This window comes from Callospermophilus lateralis, chromosome 1 (genome assembly GCF_048772815.1).
Source record: "Callospermophilus lateralis isolate mCalLat2 chromosome 1, mCalLat2.hap1, whole genome shotgun sequence".
NCBI lineage: Eukaryota > Metazoa > Chordata > Mammalia > Rodentia > Sciuridae > Callospermophilus > Callospermophilus lateralis.
Window position 1 is genome coordinate 120,892,616 of NC_135305.1, and position 12,756 is coordinate 120,905,371.

Genomic DNA, 12,756 nt, shown 5'->3' on the forward strand with positions numbered 1-12,756 from the left:
TTTCACAAGAGTTTAAGAGGTTTATTAGACCACTGCAAGATACAAAATGACAATATCAATCATATTCTACTAACCAAGTGCCATTTGGCACTATGAAACTATTCTGTAGGACATCCCTGGGTTCTCAATTCCTAATGGGGTGCCTGAAGAAACGAAGGACTTCAAATCAAGACTCTAACACAAAGGGATTCCAGAGAGTGGTTCAGAAAGCCCTGCTACTCTTACCAATGCGGTGGGGAGTGGGGCTATGAATCTTTATAGGACAATTTGAATATCCAAACTGAGTTAAGAGGAACAAATGTGCAGGGAGCACCTGAGGCCCCAAGTGGGCTCCTGGGTATAGGATGGGGGTAGAGGACATGAGAGGCCAGCCAAATGGAACCAGAAAGCAGGGGTTTTTCTTCTACTTCTTCCTGCCTCCTCTCTCCTTGAGGGCCAGATGAATGACAGCGCCATTGGCCATGTTATAGTAAGCCAGTGAGTTGGAATCCTTGATGAAGATGCCCTGGAAAATAGATGGAGTACTTTATAGAACATGGCACCTAGCCTTGAGTACTTTACTACAGCTTCAAAACCCTGAACTTGGCCTTTTCACACTCTGAACTCTAGCAGTTTGAGGGAAGACTAGGGCGGGATACATGGGAGGACTCTGGTTCCTCCTAGAATGATTTCTCCTGCCTTTCCTCCAACTGATGCTTTTTCCCTTCATTAACATTTAGCTCAAAGCTCAACTCTGCAAGATGCTAATCCTGATCAAGCCCACGGAGGTTGACTCTCAAATCATGAGACCGTTAGAGATCACCTCATCCAACAGCCGCACTTTATAGAGAAGGAAATAGGCCCAGAGTGTGGACATGTTCAAGTCCAAAGAGGTGAATGAAGCACTTCATGTGACCTACTTAGGCTAGACATCTCCTCAGTGTCCACACAGAGCCAGGCCACCTGAGAACACACCAGTGAGGCAGGCCTCACCACTGAGTCAGCAATCTACCAGGGGATTCCCAAGTCTTGTCTCTGGATCTCCCCCAGTTGCTGAAGCAAAGGGTATTTGGAACCCCACACAAGGGCCTCCCATTATCAGTTACCAGGACTCCTAGCCAGCAATTCCAGTCACTGGAATGGACTCAGCCACATCCAAATCTCTTTTCCATGGGACTCAAGAGGCAGGACTTGGGACATTCTGACTCACCTCATATTGTAGCTTCTGTTTCCCAGCAGGCATGCCTGTGGCTTCATGAATTTTCACCTTGATGACAGAGACCTGTAGGACAAAGGAGAGGTCATTCACCCACTTGCTAAGGCCAGCTAGAGGAAATTGTCTCTTGACATCTTGATTCCCACGCATCTGATATCAACTGGGCGCAGCAGCCGATACCTGGTCTGTGAGCGGGAGGGTGAAGACCAGCACCTGCCCATTCAGCTTCCATTCCGTCTTATCTTGCATGTTGGGCACCTGCACTTTGATGGACACTGGACCCTGCAAAAAAGGAGGTGGTTATTATGCCTGTGGAATCCCTGAGCCAACAATGAACTATGTTCTGCTGTTTCAAGTCCTGTCCAGACAATGTCACCTGTCCTCTCCTGGGGTCTGGCCCCAAATTCACCACATGGCATGAGTCATTCCCCTAAGACTTTGTTTCTTTCTTTAAATAATGGATCCCTACCTGCCCTGTCTCTTGTTGAGTCAGGAAGTAGGGTGAAGCAGTTAGGTGAAAATGTTCCATAAACCCCAAATAGCACAAAGGGAAAAAAGATTAACCCAAGCCAGAAGACTTGGATTAACAAATCAGCTTCCCACCTGACAAGGTCTGAGCCTCAATGCCACAAGTGTGGTATAGTGACATTGTAAGCACTAAAAAGAAAGTGCCTGTGATGTGCTCAGCTCTACCCCAAACTTGAGTGAAGAAGACTTACTAAAAATACTTCTTAGTATTAGAAAACAAGAGACTGGGTCAAATCCTTTAGGAAAGCAGAAGTAGCAACTTTCTGCCTCCTCACAGGAGCCTAATAGCTTTCCTAGGGACTGTCAGTGTCCAGGATTCTATCTACCCTAATATCAGTACTCTTAACAAGCAGTCCTTTTGGGGTGGAGCTACAGGCAAGCCCAGATTCCCTCTAAGTGTCCAAGGTTCCTGTCATACCTAGGTCATGCTGCTTGTGCAGCTGGGTCCCCTATTGGCTTCTACAGGAATACACACCAAGGGGCAATGACCACCACCATCACCTCTGCTCTCTGCTCCCCCAGCTGCTAACCCCACATTTGAATATGTGTTGTGAAGACTAATGGCTAGTCTAGACCTCAGAAGCTAAAACTAAAACCATGGGAGTAGAAAAGGGGGACTGAAGGAATGTGTGGCTTGGACCTGGATGCTCCAGGCCAGAGAGCACTCCAGATCACAGACCTTATTCCTGCGAAGGAACTCCTCCTCAGGCATGAGGCTATCCTCTGTCTTCAGCTTCTTAGAGGCAGGCTCATCTTCCATTGGAGGTGGAGGGTGGACAGGGGGCATGGGGGCTGGAGCTGGGACAGGAGCCACAGGTGGAGCAGGCACAAAGGCTGCAGAGAGAGGAAACAACAACCCTTGAGTGGAGGAGGAGCCTGGGAAACAGGGCTGGTGAGGAAGTGAAGGGAGAGACTTCAAAGGTTCCATGGAGAGGTGTGAAATGCTACTCTCTGCTCAATCTGGCAGTTAATAGGTTCCCTGGCTGGGGGCCCTGGGAGGCTGCCCATATCAGGCAGCAGGGCACTGGAGGAGCAGGACTGATACATGGAGCAGTTGCCAGCCAACAACAAGCATTGCTCAGGCCTCTGAGCTTGTCTGGGGCCTGACCCCTGGGTGCAAACCCAGCTATACCATTATGGACTCCTACACTTCCCTAGAAGATGTGGTTCCCAGCTCCTGGCTCAGGAATACTTTATGTGGGATGCCAGGGCTCTCCTCCGGGCTAGACACCCAGCTAGAAGAACTGCCACCAACATTAGCCACAACTCTTTGGATAATGCTTAGCTTGTGGTCCCTGACTCAGTGGCCTGTAAAGTGATATAAGAGAGACTGACCTGTTGGCACAATCATGGGGGGTGGGCGGGGTGCCATGATGGGAGGTGCTGAGGGAGGCATGGGCACCACATTGATCCTGGGTGCATGGATGATAGGCGGCATAGGAGCTATCACTGAGCCTGGGGGCAGCCGTACCACAGATGCCATGGGGGGCCTGGGCATGACAGGCACTGCAGACACAACTGTGGTACGAACGGGGGGCGGCATCTGTGGGGGAAAGAAATCCACAGGTCACAGGAAGCTTCGACTTGACTCTAAGCACATAGCTGGCAACTGGCCACCTATATCTCTGAGAATGGAAGCTGGACAGCTCTGACTCAGTCCCCTGGTGCCAAAAGACCGCAGCCTCACTTTGGACACATGACAGAAACTGCACTGAGGCCCAGGGTGGACACTCTCACCATGTGGGACTCATAGGTCAGACTCAATTAGCAGCTCCTAGAAGACACTGAGAGCAACTAAAAGGGTTAACCTCAACTAAGCCTCCTTGTGACGGCTTAGCAGGCTTCAAAGACCCATTAAGTCACACTGCTCTTCTGTGCTTTAAACCAAACATGTTTTTCACATTTGTCACTTGTCTTCTTCCCTGTTCCAATCCACCTGTGCAGACTGAAGATCAGGGTAGCAATCCCCACTTTCATTTAAAAAGTTCTTTATCTTTTAACTTGACCCACACAGCATTCAGACCTCACTATAAGGTAGTTTCCTTTCTCAGTCAATTGTGTCCAACCCCAAAATTGATCAGAGTGCTGCTAGCTCACCGCAGGTGGGCGGGGTACTGAGGTGATAGGTGGGGCTGAACTGGGGATGTTGGTGGCTGAAGATGGAGGTGGAGGCTGCTGGGGGATTTCATTGGGCTTGCTGGGGCCAATCTTCTCTTTGGTATCATCTTCTGGCACCAGGCCCTTGGCCTTGTGAATGGCCTCAATCTGCTCCTGGAGGGTGATGTTGGCCTGGGCAGCCTGCTGGGTCCGGGCCATGCTGCCTGAGTGGCCATCCCAGGTCACCTGCAAAGTAAAGCAAAGCCACAGGATCTCTAAAACTGAGCTCAAGTGTAGGAGACAGATGACAGGAAGACACAAGGATCCACTCAAGCCATACCTTTTCCTCTGGCTTCTGGATCTCCTCCTCACCAATCTTCTTACCAATGGCTGTTTCTTCCACACCAAAGATATCAGTACGCCGCTCAGCCAATTGCTTCAAGCTACTCTCAATATCCAGACCTATATGCAGCCACACAATGGGAAGAGAGAAAGGGAAGCTAAACTCAGTGCTCTTCAAACAAGGCAGAAGCTTTCTGGGAGTGTAGGACAGAAGCTGGATCCACAGTGCAAGGCTGACACTCAGTCTAACACTGTACTCTTACCCTTTCAGCATGCAGAAGGACTGCTCAGTTGACCCTAAGTCTATAGACCCAATACTTGTCCAACCTGAGTTATAAAAGAATAATGGGCCAGAGAGGGCGGATGGGAGAACAATTAGCAATCAGAACTAAAAGCCGGCGCTCTGCCCCTGGCAGTTCCCTCCCTACCCTGCTGCTTCCCAAACAGTAGTTAAAAGAGGACCGGTGGGTCCTCTAGGAGTCACGGTACTTCAACCATTAGTCTAAGAAAGCTCAGAAGCCAGTATTATTCCCAGCTATTATCAGATTCTGCTGAGATGCCAACAGCACATGTCATCTATGTCAGTGCCTGCCTTTGGAAGATTCCTCTGGAGAGTTTTTCTTAGAAATGAGAAGTTCTTTGGCAACATCATAGACTAGACCTACCCTCGAAAGCTTTAATTAACTTCAACTGCTGCTTTCTTTATCTGTATAAAGCAAGCTGACTATGACCTGGACATTGCATAGTCTTTTTAGGAACACCCCACCTCACCTGGTGCATAAACCTCATCATCACTCTGCTTTTCCCGGATGGAGCGATCCCGCTGCTCTAGCCAGCGGGGATCGAGAAGCCCAATGCGCATATGTTCTTGCATTTTGCTGGCTGGGATCTTCTCCCCAGTGATGGGGGACACAAGATATTCGTCTGGAGCAGGGGCTGGAGGCAAGGGTTTGGAAGCTAAAAGGCAAAGAGATGTCCAAGTGAGAAAACAGGGTGGAAGCTAAGGTAAAACAGTGGTATTTCATTCATGCATCATTCGTTGATGATGCATCCGGTGAGCACACTCCTGTACCTGGTTCCAGGACACTGGCAATGACTAAATCTTATTTCCTACCCTGAGGCCTATAATAGATAGGCTTATCAGTGCTCTTACCAAAAAAAGATGCCTCAAGACCTCCTAGAAATTGCCCAATCTGAGAAACACACAAAGACAGGCAGGACCTTCCAGGGCAGCCCAAGAGCTGGAAAGCAGACCGTACCTTTGGGATCATAGTCCTTTCGAACAATGACTTGGTCTGGAGTCGGAGGCAGAGGCGGAGGCATGGGTGTCTCTGGGGGTGGGGGCACTTTCTGCCCTTCTTCTTCATCATCTGAACCCTGAAAAGCAAAGCAGTGGCAGGGCTCAGAAAAGGGACAAGAGGCCACCTACAGCTGAGCTCTGGCAGCTCTCATGGTGGCAAGAAGCCTTGGCCTCTGCCAGCCAACGTCCATGTGCTAAGCCTCCCAGGGCAGCTGAGGCCAGCCGGCAGCAGGCCAAACTGCTTCCTCACAGCATGAATGGGAGCACCAAGGGCCATGGTGCTAACACTCCTCCCAGGCATTTCCAGCAGCTGGCACCAGGCAGTCCCAAGAGGCCAAGGGCACTTAACATGCAGGGGAGGGGTGCAAGAGGAGAGTCCACACTCAATGCTAGCTGCTCACAGAGCAATGCTGGGAGGAAGAGAAAAACTCAATTCCCACAGACACAAGGACCCTTTCTTCTCAGGCTGCACACAAATTCTTTGGGGAGGGGGGACAACAGCTTGGCTCTGGAGACTATGCTTATTTGGAGGGCCAGGCTGGAAGTGGGTACGGATGTCTGAAAGAAAGTATAGGCCACATTCCAATTCTTTGTTTCTTTTTTAATTGGTTTATTCCCTTTAGACTATAGGCTACATTTAGAAAAGCTCTGAGAACTACTGATCATTTGGACCTAAGAGTTCAAAAGTCATCAAAGCACAGGGTGATGCAGAGTTCCCTAACTAAGGGCTGGCATGAGGTAGAGGAAGCAGGGCCTTTAAGGCAAAGAGAAAGAAACAGAACAGGGCCAGTACATCTTTTAGATCCTTGCCTGTGAATGCATCTTTGTTATCAGCAGTGCTGCCTGGACTTGGGCAGCTACAGAGTCAGTCCAGCCTTGTTTAGGGCCCACACCTCTTTTGGAGGCTCACAAGGAAGCTAAACCTTTGACTCAGGGAATAGCATCACCCTGATCTCCTGGGCTTCAGGGAAAACGTCAGCACACAAGCCACCTGAAAGCTCACCTCATCCATGTCCTGCACTTGGGTGTCCTGGTCCAGCTGGGAAGGAGGCTCTTCGGTCTTCTCCTGTTTCTCATCCTCCTCATCAGATTCAACCTCCATCTCTACCTCTTCACTCTCCCCAAACTTCTCATAGCGCTCCTGAATGAGGATTCGGGCCCCCAGTTCCTCTGGTGTGGTTGGGGGAGGGAAGTTCCCTAATAGGATGTGAGCCAGAGTCAAAAGGATTCCATATCAAAGACCCATCTATTTGCCAGTCCAGTTCTCCAAGGGTTGGCACTCTGATTCCTTGCTCTATCTACAGAGGCCCATTCAGGATAAGGCAAAACAGTTGTTGAATTGCACTTAATTTGGGTAAAGTGGTAGAAATAAAATGGGAGCAGAGAGGAAACAGTGATAAAGCCCTCTGGAAACATCTAAAGGGGTTTCCAGGTTCCCAACTGGAGGCACTCTCCTCACAGACCTACCTTGCTCATTGGGTTGGAAGTCCACTGTTTCTACTACCACAAAATCATGCCAGTCAATCTGAGCATAGGCCACCCGTTCCTTCTCCTTTTCCTCCTCTTCTTTCTTCCTCTCACGCTCCTGGAACTTGGCCCACTCCACTCTGTAACATACCTACAGGGATAGGAAACAACATGGTGCTGATCTCAGTCAGTGTCTACTCCTAATAAGGTTGGGATCCACCAAAGTTAGCATCTTCTTCACACCAGAATGATGCCAAGGGCAAGTTCTGGTATTCTTCAATTGGCAAGGGACTTCCTGAGTTTTGAGTTCGGAGTAGGAGAATCTTTCAGGAAGTCTGAATGATAAACTAGTATTCTCAAGAAAACCAGCAATGTTAAAAACCCAAGAAACAAAACCTTCAAGTATCCACTAAAATCAGCTAGCAACAATACACCTTCTCAACTCTGAAAGCCTGAGAGCTTTTAGGCATATATCATCAGAGAATCTGCCTGGAAGATAGCCTTCTGGTTAGAAAACAGACCTACTGAAGCTAAGAGTAAAGAAGAATGTAGCATCATATGAAACCTAGTTTCTTTGGCTTTTGTAGCCACAAGGCCTTTCTTCTGACCATCCTGTGAACATACCTTATCTGAAATAATTATGGGCCAGAAATGTTTTGAATTTCAGAATATTTGCATATACATGATGAAATACCCTGGGGAAGGAGCTCACATCTAAACACAAAATCCAATTGCTTTTCACATGAAACTTAAACGCATAGCCTAGAAATGGTTTCTTATATTTTTTGGACTTTTGAAGCATTTTGTATTAGGGACACTCAACCTATACTACCTCAGAGTGTTTCTAAACACAGAACTCACAGAGTAGAACCTGAACCTCCACTTACTAAATGGTCGCAAGAACTCTCATTCACTTTACCTGATCCAAAACTTCTCGGGGATTTTCAGCTTCTTTCTTGAGCTTTGCAAATAAGCCCTTGGGTGGAATTAAGATCTAAAATAGAAGAGGTAAAGCAAACATTAGTGTTATTATATCACAAGACGGAAAGGCAGACTTGCTGGGCAAGAGTATGGGATTCTGGGTCCCAATTCCAGATCCATTTGGCTGTGGGACTTTGGGAAAGTTACCTAACAATCCCAGTTTGGCTTCCTTCTACAAAATTATGACAACACCACTGAGAGTTGGCACCATCAATGTAAAAAGGTTGCTCAAGGATTAGCAGAAAAAGTATGCAAATACTGGAAGGTTACCCAGAACATGGTCAGCATGTGATGGCTACTTCTGTAACACTAGTCTGCTCTTATCCTTTTGAAAATGCTACTCAGACTTCTTCATCCCACATCCTTATATTTCCATCCCCTTTTTCTCCATAGTACTTATCACATCTGACACATACTGATGTTGCACCTATTGTTTCCTCCCCACTAGATTAGAAACTCTTATGAAGACAGGAAATTCTGTCTTCTGTTCACTACTACATTTCCAGCACCTTGAATACCATCTGACATTTACATTTACTGAGAGAAGGAATACCATTTTGTTTTTGCAGTGCTACAAATTGAACCCAGGGCCTCAAGCACACTATGCAAGCACTCTACCACGGAACTACATCCCTAGCCCTTACCTTTGTTCTGAACAGCCAGCCATTATAACTGTTTCAATAGTTTCTACTACCAGTGGCAAAAAGGATGACCCCACCCTGCTCTTCCTTCTACCTCTAGCCTTAGAATCTACCTCTACTGATAGGGTCTTCCATGGTTAGAGAGACACTAGTGCCTTCAAGTCAGAATTATAAATGCAAATACCAAGTTTTGGAGAAAAAAAAAAAAAAACAGAAAAGTAACAGAATAAAGGTAACCTTTAACCATGGAGGCAGTCCACTGAAGGATGTTAAGGGAGTCACTGAGGAATCCAGCACTCTCATAAATGGATCCTGTGTACTTACAGTACTCTTCAATGATTATAATCAAGCTACTCTACTAGCTTCTGGATTTGGTTATTTGGTATTGGGGACTGAACCCAAGGGTGCTTTATCACAGTAATATCCCCGGTCTTCAGTGTGTGTACTATCATGCTCAGAGATTTGGTCATTTTCTAAATACACAGTTTTACAATTGTTTTTAATTATATACTTAGGGTAAAAGAAGTCTGAGGAAATCTCCGAGTCCTTTCAACTTAGATCAAACATATTTTTTCTAGATATCAAAAATAGAAATGTAAACCATTTCACTAAAAAAGGAAAACAACCTGAGCTATATATGCACCAAGAAAAATGTGCCCCAAGCAAATTTGTACCAATGTTTTTAACAATAAACTAATGAGCTGATAATTTTAAATACCAGTATTGACTTGTCCAAGTTCTCTCTGTTCATTTGTTTTTCCATAATAGTAGGTACTGAACTCAGGGGTGATCTATCACTGAGCTACTCCTCCAGCCCTAATTTGAAATAGAGTCTCATTTAGTTGTCTAGGTTGGCCTCAAACTTGAGATCCTCCTGCCTCAACTTCCAGAGTAGCTAGAAGTATAGGTATGTGCCACTGACCCAGTGAGGGCTTGCTTTCTCTTAAGTTCTATACTAGGAAAACTGAAAAGGTACATGTACCTAGAAGCAGCTAGCAACCTGGCCTTGTCACATAGTGGGTAATCAGCTACTGGTAGAATGCAAGCATATGTTTCATTTCTCTTTACAAATAAAACATCTCTTCTGAATTTAAAGAAATAACTAAACACGATTTTTACTTTAAACTGGGTTTCATAATATTTGCCCATAAGCTCACAGACAAGCAGTGTCCTTGCAGACAATGAATGGATATTGCTGAGATGCCTTCCCTCCCTGGGCCCAACACATGACCCAGCCCCATCGAGATACCTTGGTATACTGTTCCACCAGTTTTGTGAAGTAGTTGAAGAGGCTGTGTTGTGGGCGGAGAAAGTCAAACTGGTAGTTGCGCTGCTCTTTCTGCATCAGCTGGGTGAGAAATTGGCGCCCATTCCTGGCCACAAACTGAGCTGTCAGCTTCACTACATCTAGGTCGAAGGCTGAGATGGATGGGGGGTCGGCGATGAACTCAAACTCAGGAGGGGGCTCTTTGGGCACAATAGTTTCTTGGATCACCTGGGCTTGGACCTAAAATGTAGAGGAAGTATGAGGTGAGTGGCATAGGGGTGGACCAGCTCCAGAAAGAGAAGTAGCACCACCATCCAGAAGAATGGCTATGGACTACTATGCTCTATTAACACACCACCAGCACTTGGCATGAGAGAACCCTAACTCAAAAGAGTATTAATTTCTTGGTCAACTGTGGCCTCAACTCCCTGAATGACTGTGTCCATTTGTATCTCTGACCCTGCCCTGAAATTGAGGACCAAAAGTGCATGACAGAATATTGACAGAAACTGACTTACTAAATCCTACTTAAGGGGGATGGAAATGCAGTAAGACCTATGTACGCACACAGAAACCCACTATATAAAGGTAAATGGATCATCTACTATGAGCCCTTTTTACAGATGAGAAAACCGAGGTAATCTGAGGCTCTAGGAGTAGTAAATTGTGACACAATTTCTTAGAACCTGTCTTTAATCTTTACTTCCCATGTAAGTAAGCCTTTTCCACCAGCTGGCAAGAAAGCAAAATGAACAGACCAGGCCAGGACTATCCAAGAGGCAAAATGTGTTGGCCCTTCCTGTCTTTATTTACAACCCTAGTAGTACTTAGTGGTGGACTCCATGATCCTGAGCCCAATGCAGGGAGGGTAGTATTAGGGCAGCCCAGACTGAAGGGAAGGGATGGCACAAAGAGGCCTAGGCCACACCATATCCTTCAGCTTAATCAGGCAGGAGGTCGGAGGTCCTTCACACACTGAGCACTGCCCTCATACCATGGTGAAGGTCTTGAGTAAATCAAAGTCCTACAGGCCTCAGATTCATCATCTGTAAAATAATCATTCAATCAGCCTTTGCAATGCAGACCTTCAGAGGTGTCAATAAAGCACAGAGCAAAGTATGACTAGCAGTAATCAGGAAATGCCAACTGTCATCAGTACCTCATTGCTTGAGCACTGCCTGCTTCCTTAAGATAGGGATAACAGCTTCCCTTGTCCCCCTGGGTGGCTGTGAGATGTGGACAACAGTTATTTATGTGCCACACCCCCCCCCTTGTCCTTGCCTCCCTCTCAATCTGGGGAAAAGGGGTAAGCTCCAAACCTTCTGGGGAAGCTGCTGCTGGGTGGCTTGCTGCTGCTGTTGCATGACCTTGGGGATGGCTGCAGAGGGCTCCTGAGCCTTTCCCTCCTTGAATTCGCTGACCTTGTGACGGTAGTATGCATGGTAAGGGTCATTGGGGTTCAGGAAGTTGAACTTGGGATTGTTGATCTCATTCTGTCGTATCCTAGCTTCAAATTCAGGCCCATTTCTGAAAGAAGAAAAAGACATAAGAATTAACACCACAATATCTATGATTGCTCAGATTCAAAACATCATCCATTCCAGCCTCTTCTTGCCATCACTTCATGCTCAAAGCAGCCCATCCTTCAAAACAGACTTCCTCCTCAAGCCTCCAGGCACCAGCAATCAGTGCCATCTGACTCACTTGGCCTGGCCCAAGCCACCTCTACCTATAGACCACCCTGACTTCTATCACTCTTTAGGTCCTTGGTCTGCTACCTCCACAAATCAACCGAGCTATCACTTTTTGCTTTTAATAAACATTATTCAGTTTAAAAAAACATACTTAAATTACATATTACTACCCCAAATAAATACTAGTACGCCTTTACTAACAAAATATAGCCCAAAGTGAGGTCAACAGAGTAATGCTGTTAAAGTTTAGCTCAAAGTTTGCTGAGACTAGTTCTCAGCGAGGTGTTAAAAAATATATTAATTCCTGAGATTTTGTCCTCCAGGTAATGAGAAGGACTAAAAAACCATGGAAATCGAGATAATCTATGAGAATGTATAGGGCACATTCAGATGAAAGGTGTGGTAAGACTGGCTAGAGGTAGGGGGTTTCTCCTTACTGCTCTCCTTGCCTGGGATGGTTCTCCAGGTATGCCCCATGTTCCCAGTATGCATGCCTTCAAAACCTCAGGATAATTAAGAAAAAAAAAAGTCCCTAACATGATATTTAGGAAATCCTGATTTTTAGAGTCCTGATGGTAACAATTCAAAGTGCCACGCTGACACTGTGTCAGCAGAAAGCACACAAACCTTAAAAGACACATGGAAGTTTCATGTTCACTAACGACTCACTATGACCTAGAGCAAGTTACTAAACTACTCTTTGCCTCAATTTCCCCATGTGTAAAATTTGGCTAACATCACCTTGCCCCTGTAACCTAAAGTACTACTGAAAAAACCAAATTACTTCAGGAGATGCCAGTCTTTTTGAATCATAGATTCGCCTGTAAATGCCTGAGGCTATTACTCCTATGAAGGGTAGAAGTGCCAGTTCCATAAACATTCAAGATGATTTGGTTATTAGGAGAGGACTGAGGGGCTTTTATTGCTCCTCTGGCCAGAGCCCTGTACTCAAAGGTGAACATACCAAGGCACAGCTTCAGGGCTGCTGCCAGTCATGTTGCTCTACTCTCCTCAGACTTTTGTACACCTGGCTCTATCAAAGAGGGCAAGAGAATGCAGGCCACTCTATGGCCCAGATTAGCCACAACAATCTATACCATGCTGGTGGTCTTCAACACCCAGACTAATGCCTCAGCAAGTTCTGGTCACATCCTATAGTGTGATTAACACCATGAGGTCTCAATTTGACAGTGCACTAGCCCAACAGAAACCTCATGCTTTGGGAAGAAGCATTTTTCTACCTC

The 12,756-nt window shown here is 46.3% G+C and overlaps 1 protein-coding gene across 1 annotated transcript in view; it reads right to left on the bottom strand.

The window, feature by feature from the left end:
• Positions 1–12,756, bottom strand: part of Sf3a1 (splicing factor 3a subunit 1) — an 18,548-nt gene continuing 5,792 nt past the window's right edge. The window contains exons 3-16 of the mRNA XM_076837570.2: positions 11,138–11,345; positions 9,801–10,058; positions 7,849–7,923; positions 6,930–7,080; positions 6,466–6,659; positions 5,422–5,539; positions 4,934–5,119; positions 4,161–4,282; positions 3,821–4,066; positions 3,059–3,266; positions 2,403–2,557; positions 1,376–1,477; positions 1,190–1,261; positions 1–505 (exon numbers count right to left, since the gene is read on the bottom strand). Coding sequence (XP_076693685.2) covers positions 404–505; positions 1,190–1,261; positions 1,376–1,477; positions 2,403–2,557; positions 3,059–3,266; positions 3,821–4,066; positions 4,161–4,282; positions 4,934–5,119; positions 5,422–5,539; positions 6,466–6,659; positions 6,930–7,080; positions 7,849–7,923; positions 9,801–10,058; positions 11,138–11,345 — 2,197 coding nt within the window. The 3' untranslated portion in view covers positions 1–403. The remainder of the gene's footprint in view (positions 506–1,189; positions 1,262–1,375; positions 1,478–2,402; positions 2,558–3,058; positions 3,267–3,820; positions 4,067–4,160; positions 4,283–4,933; positions 5,120–5,421; positions 5,540–6,465; positions 6,660–6,929; positions 7,081–7,848; positions 7,924–9,800; positions 10,059–11,137; positions 11,346–12,756) is intronic.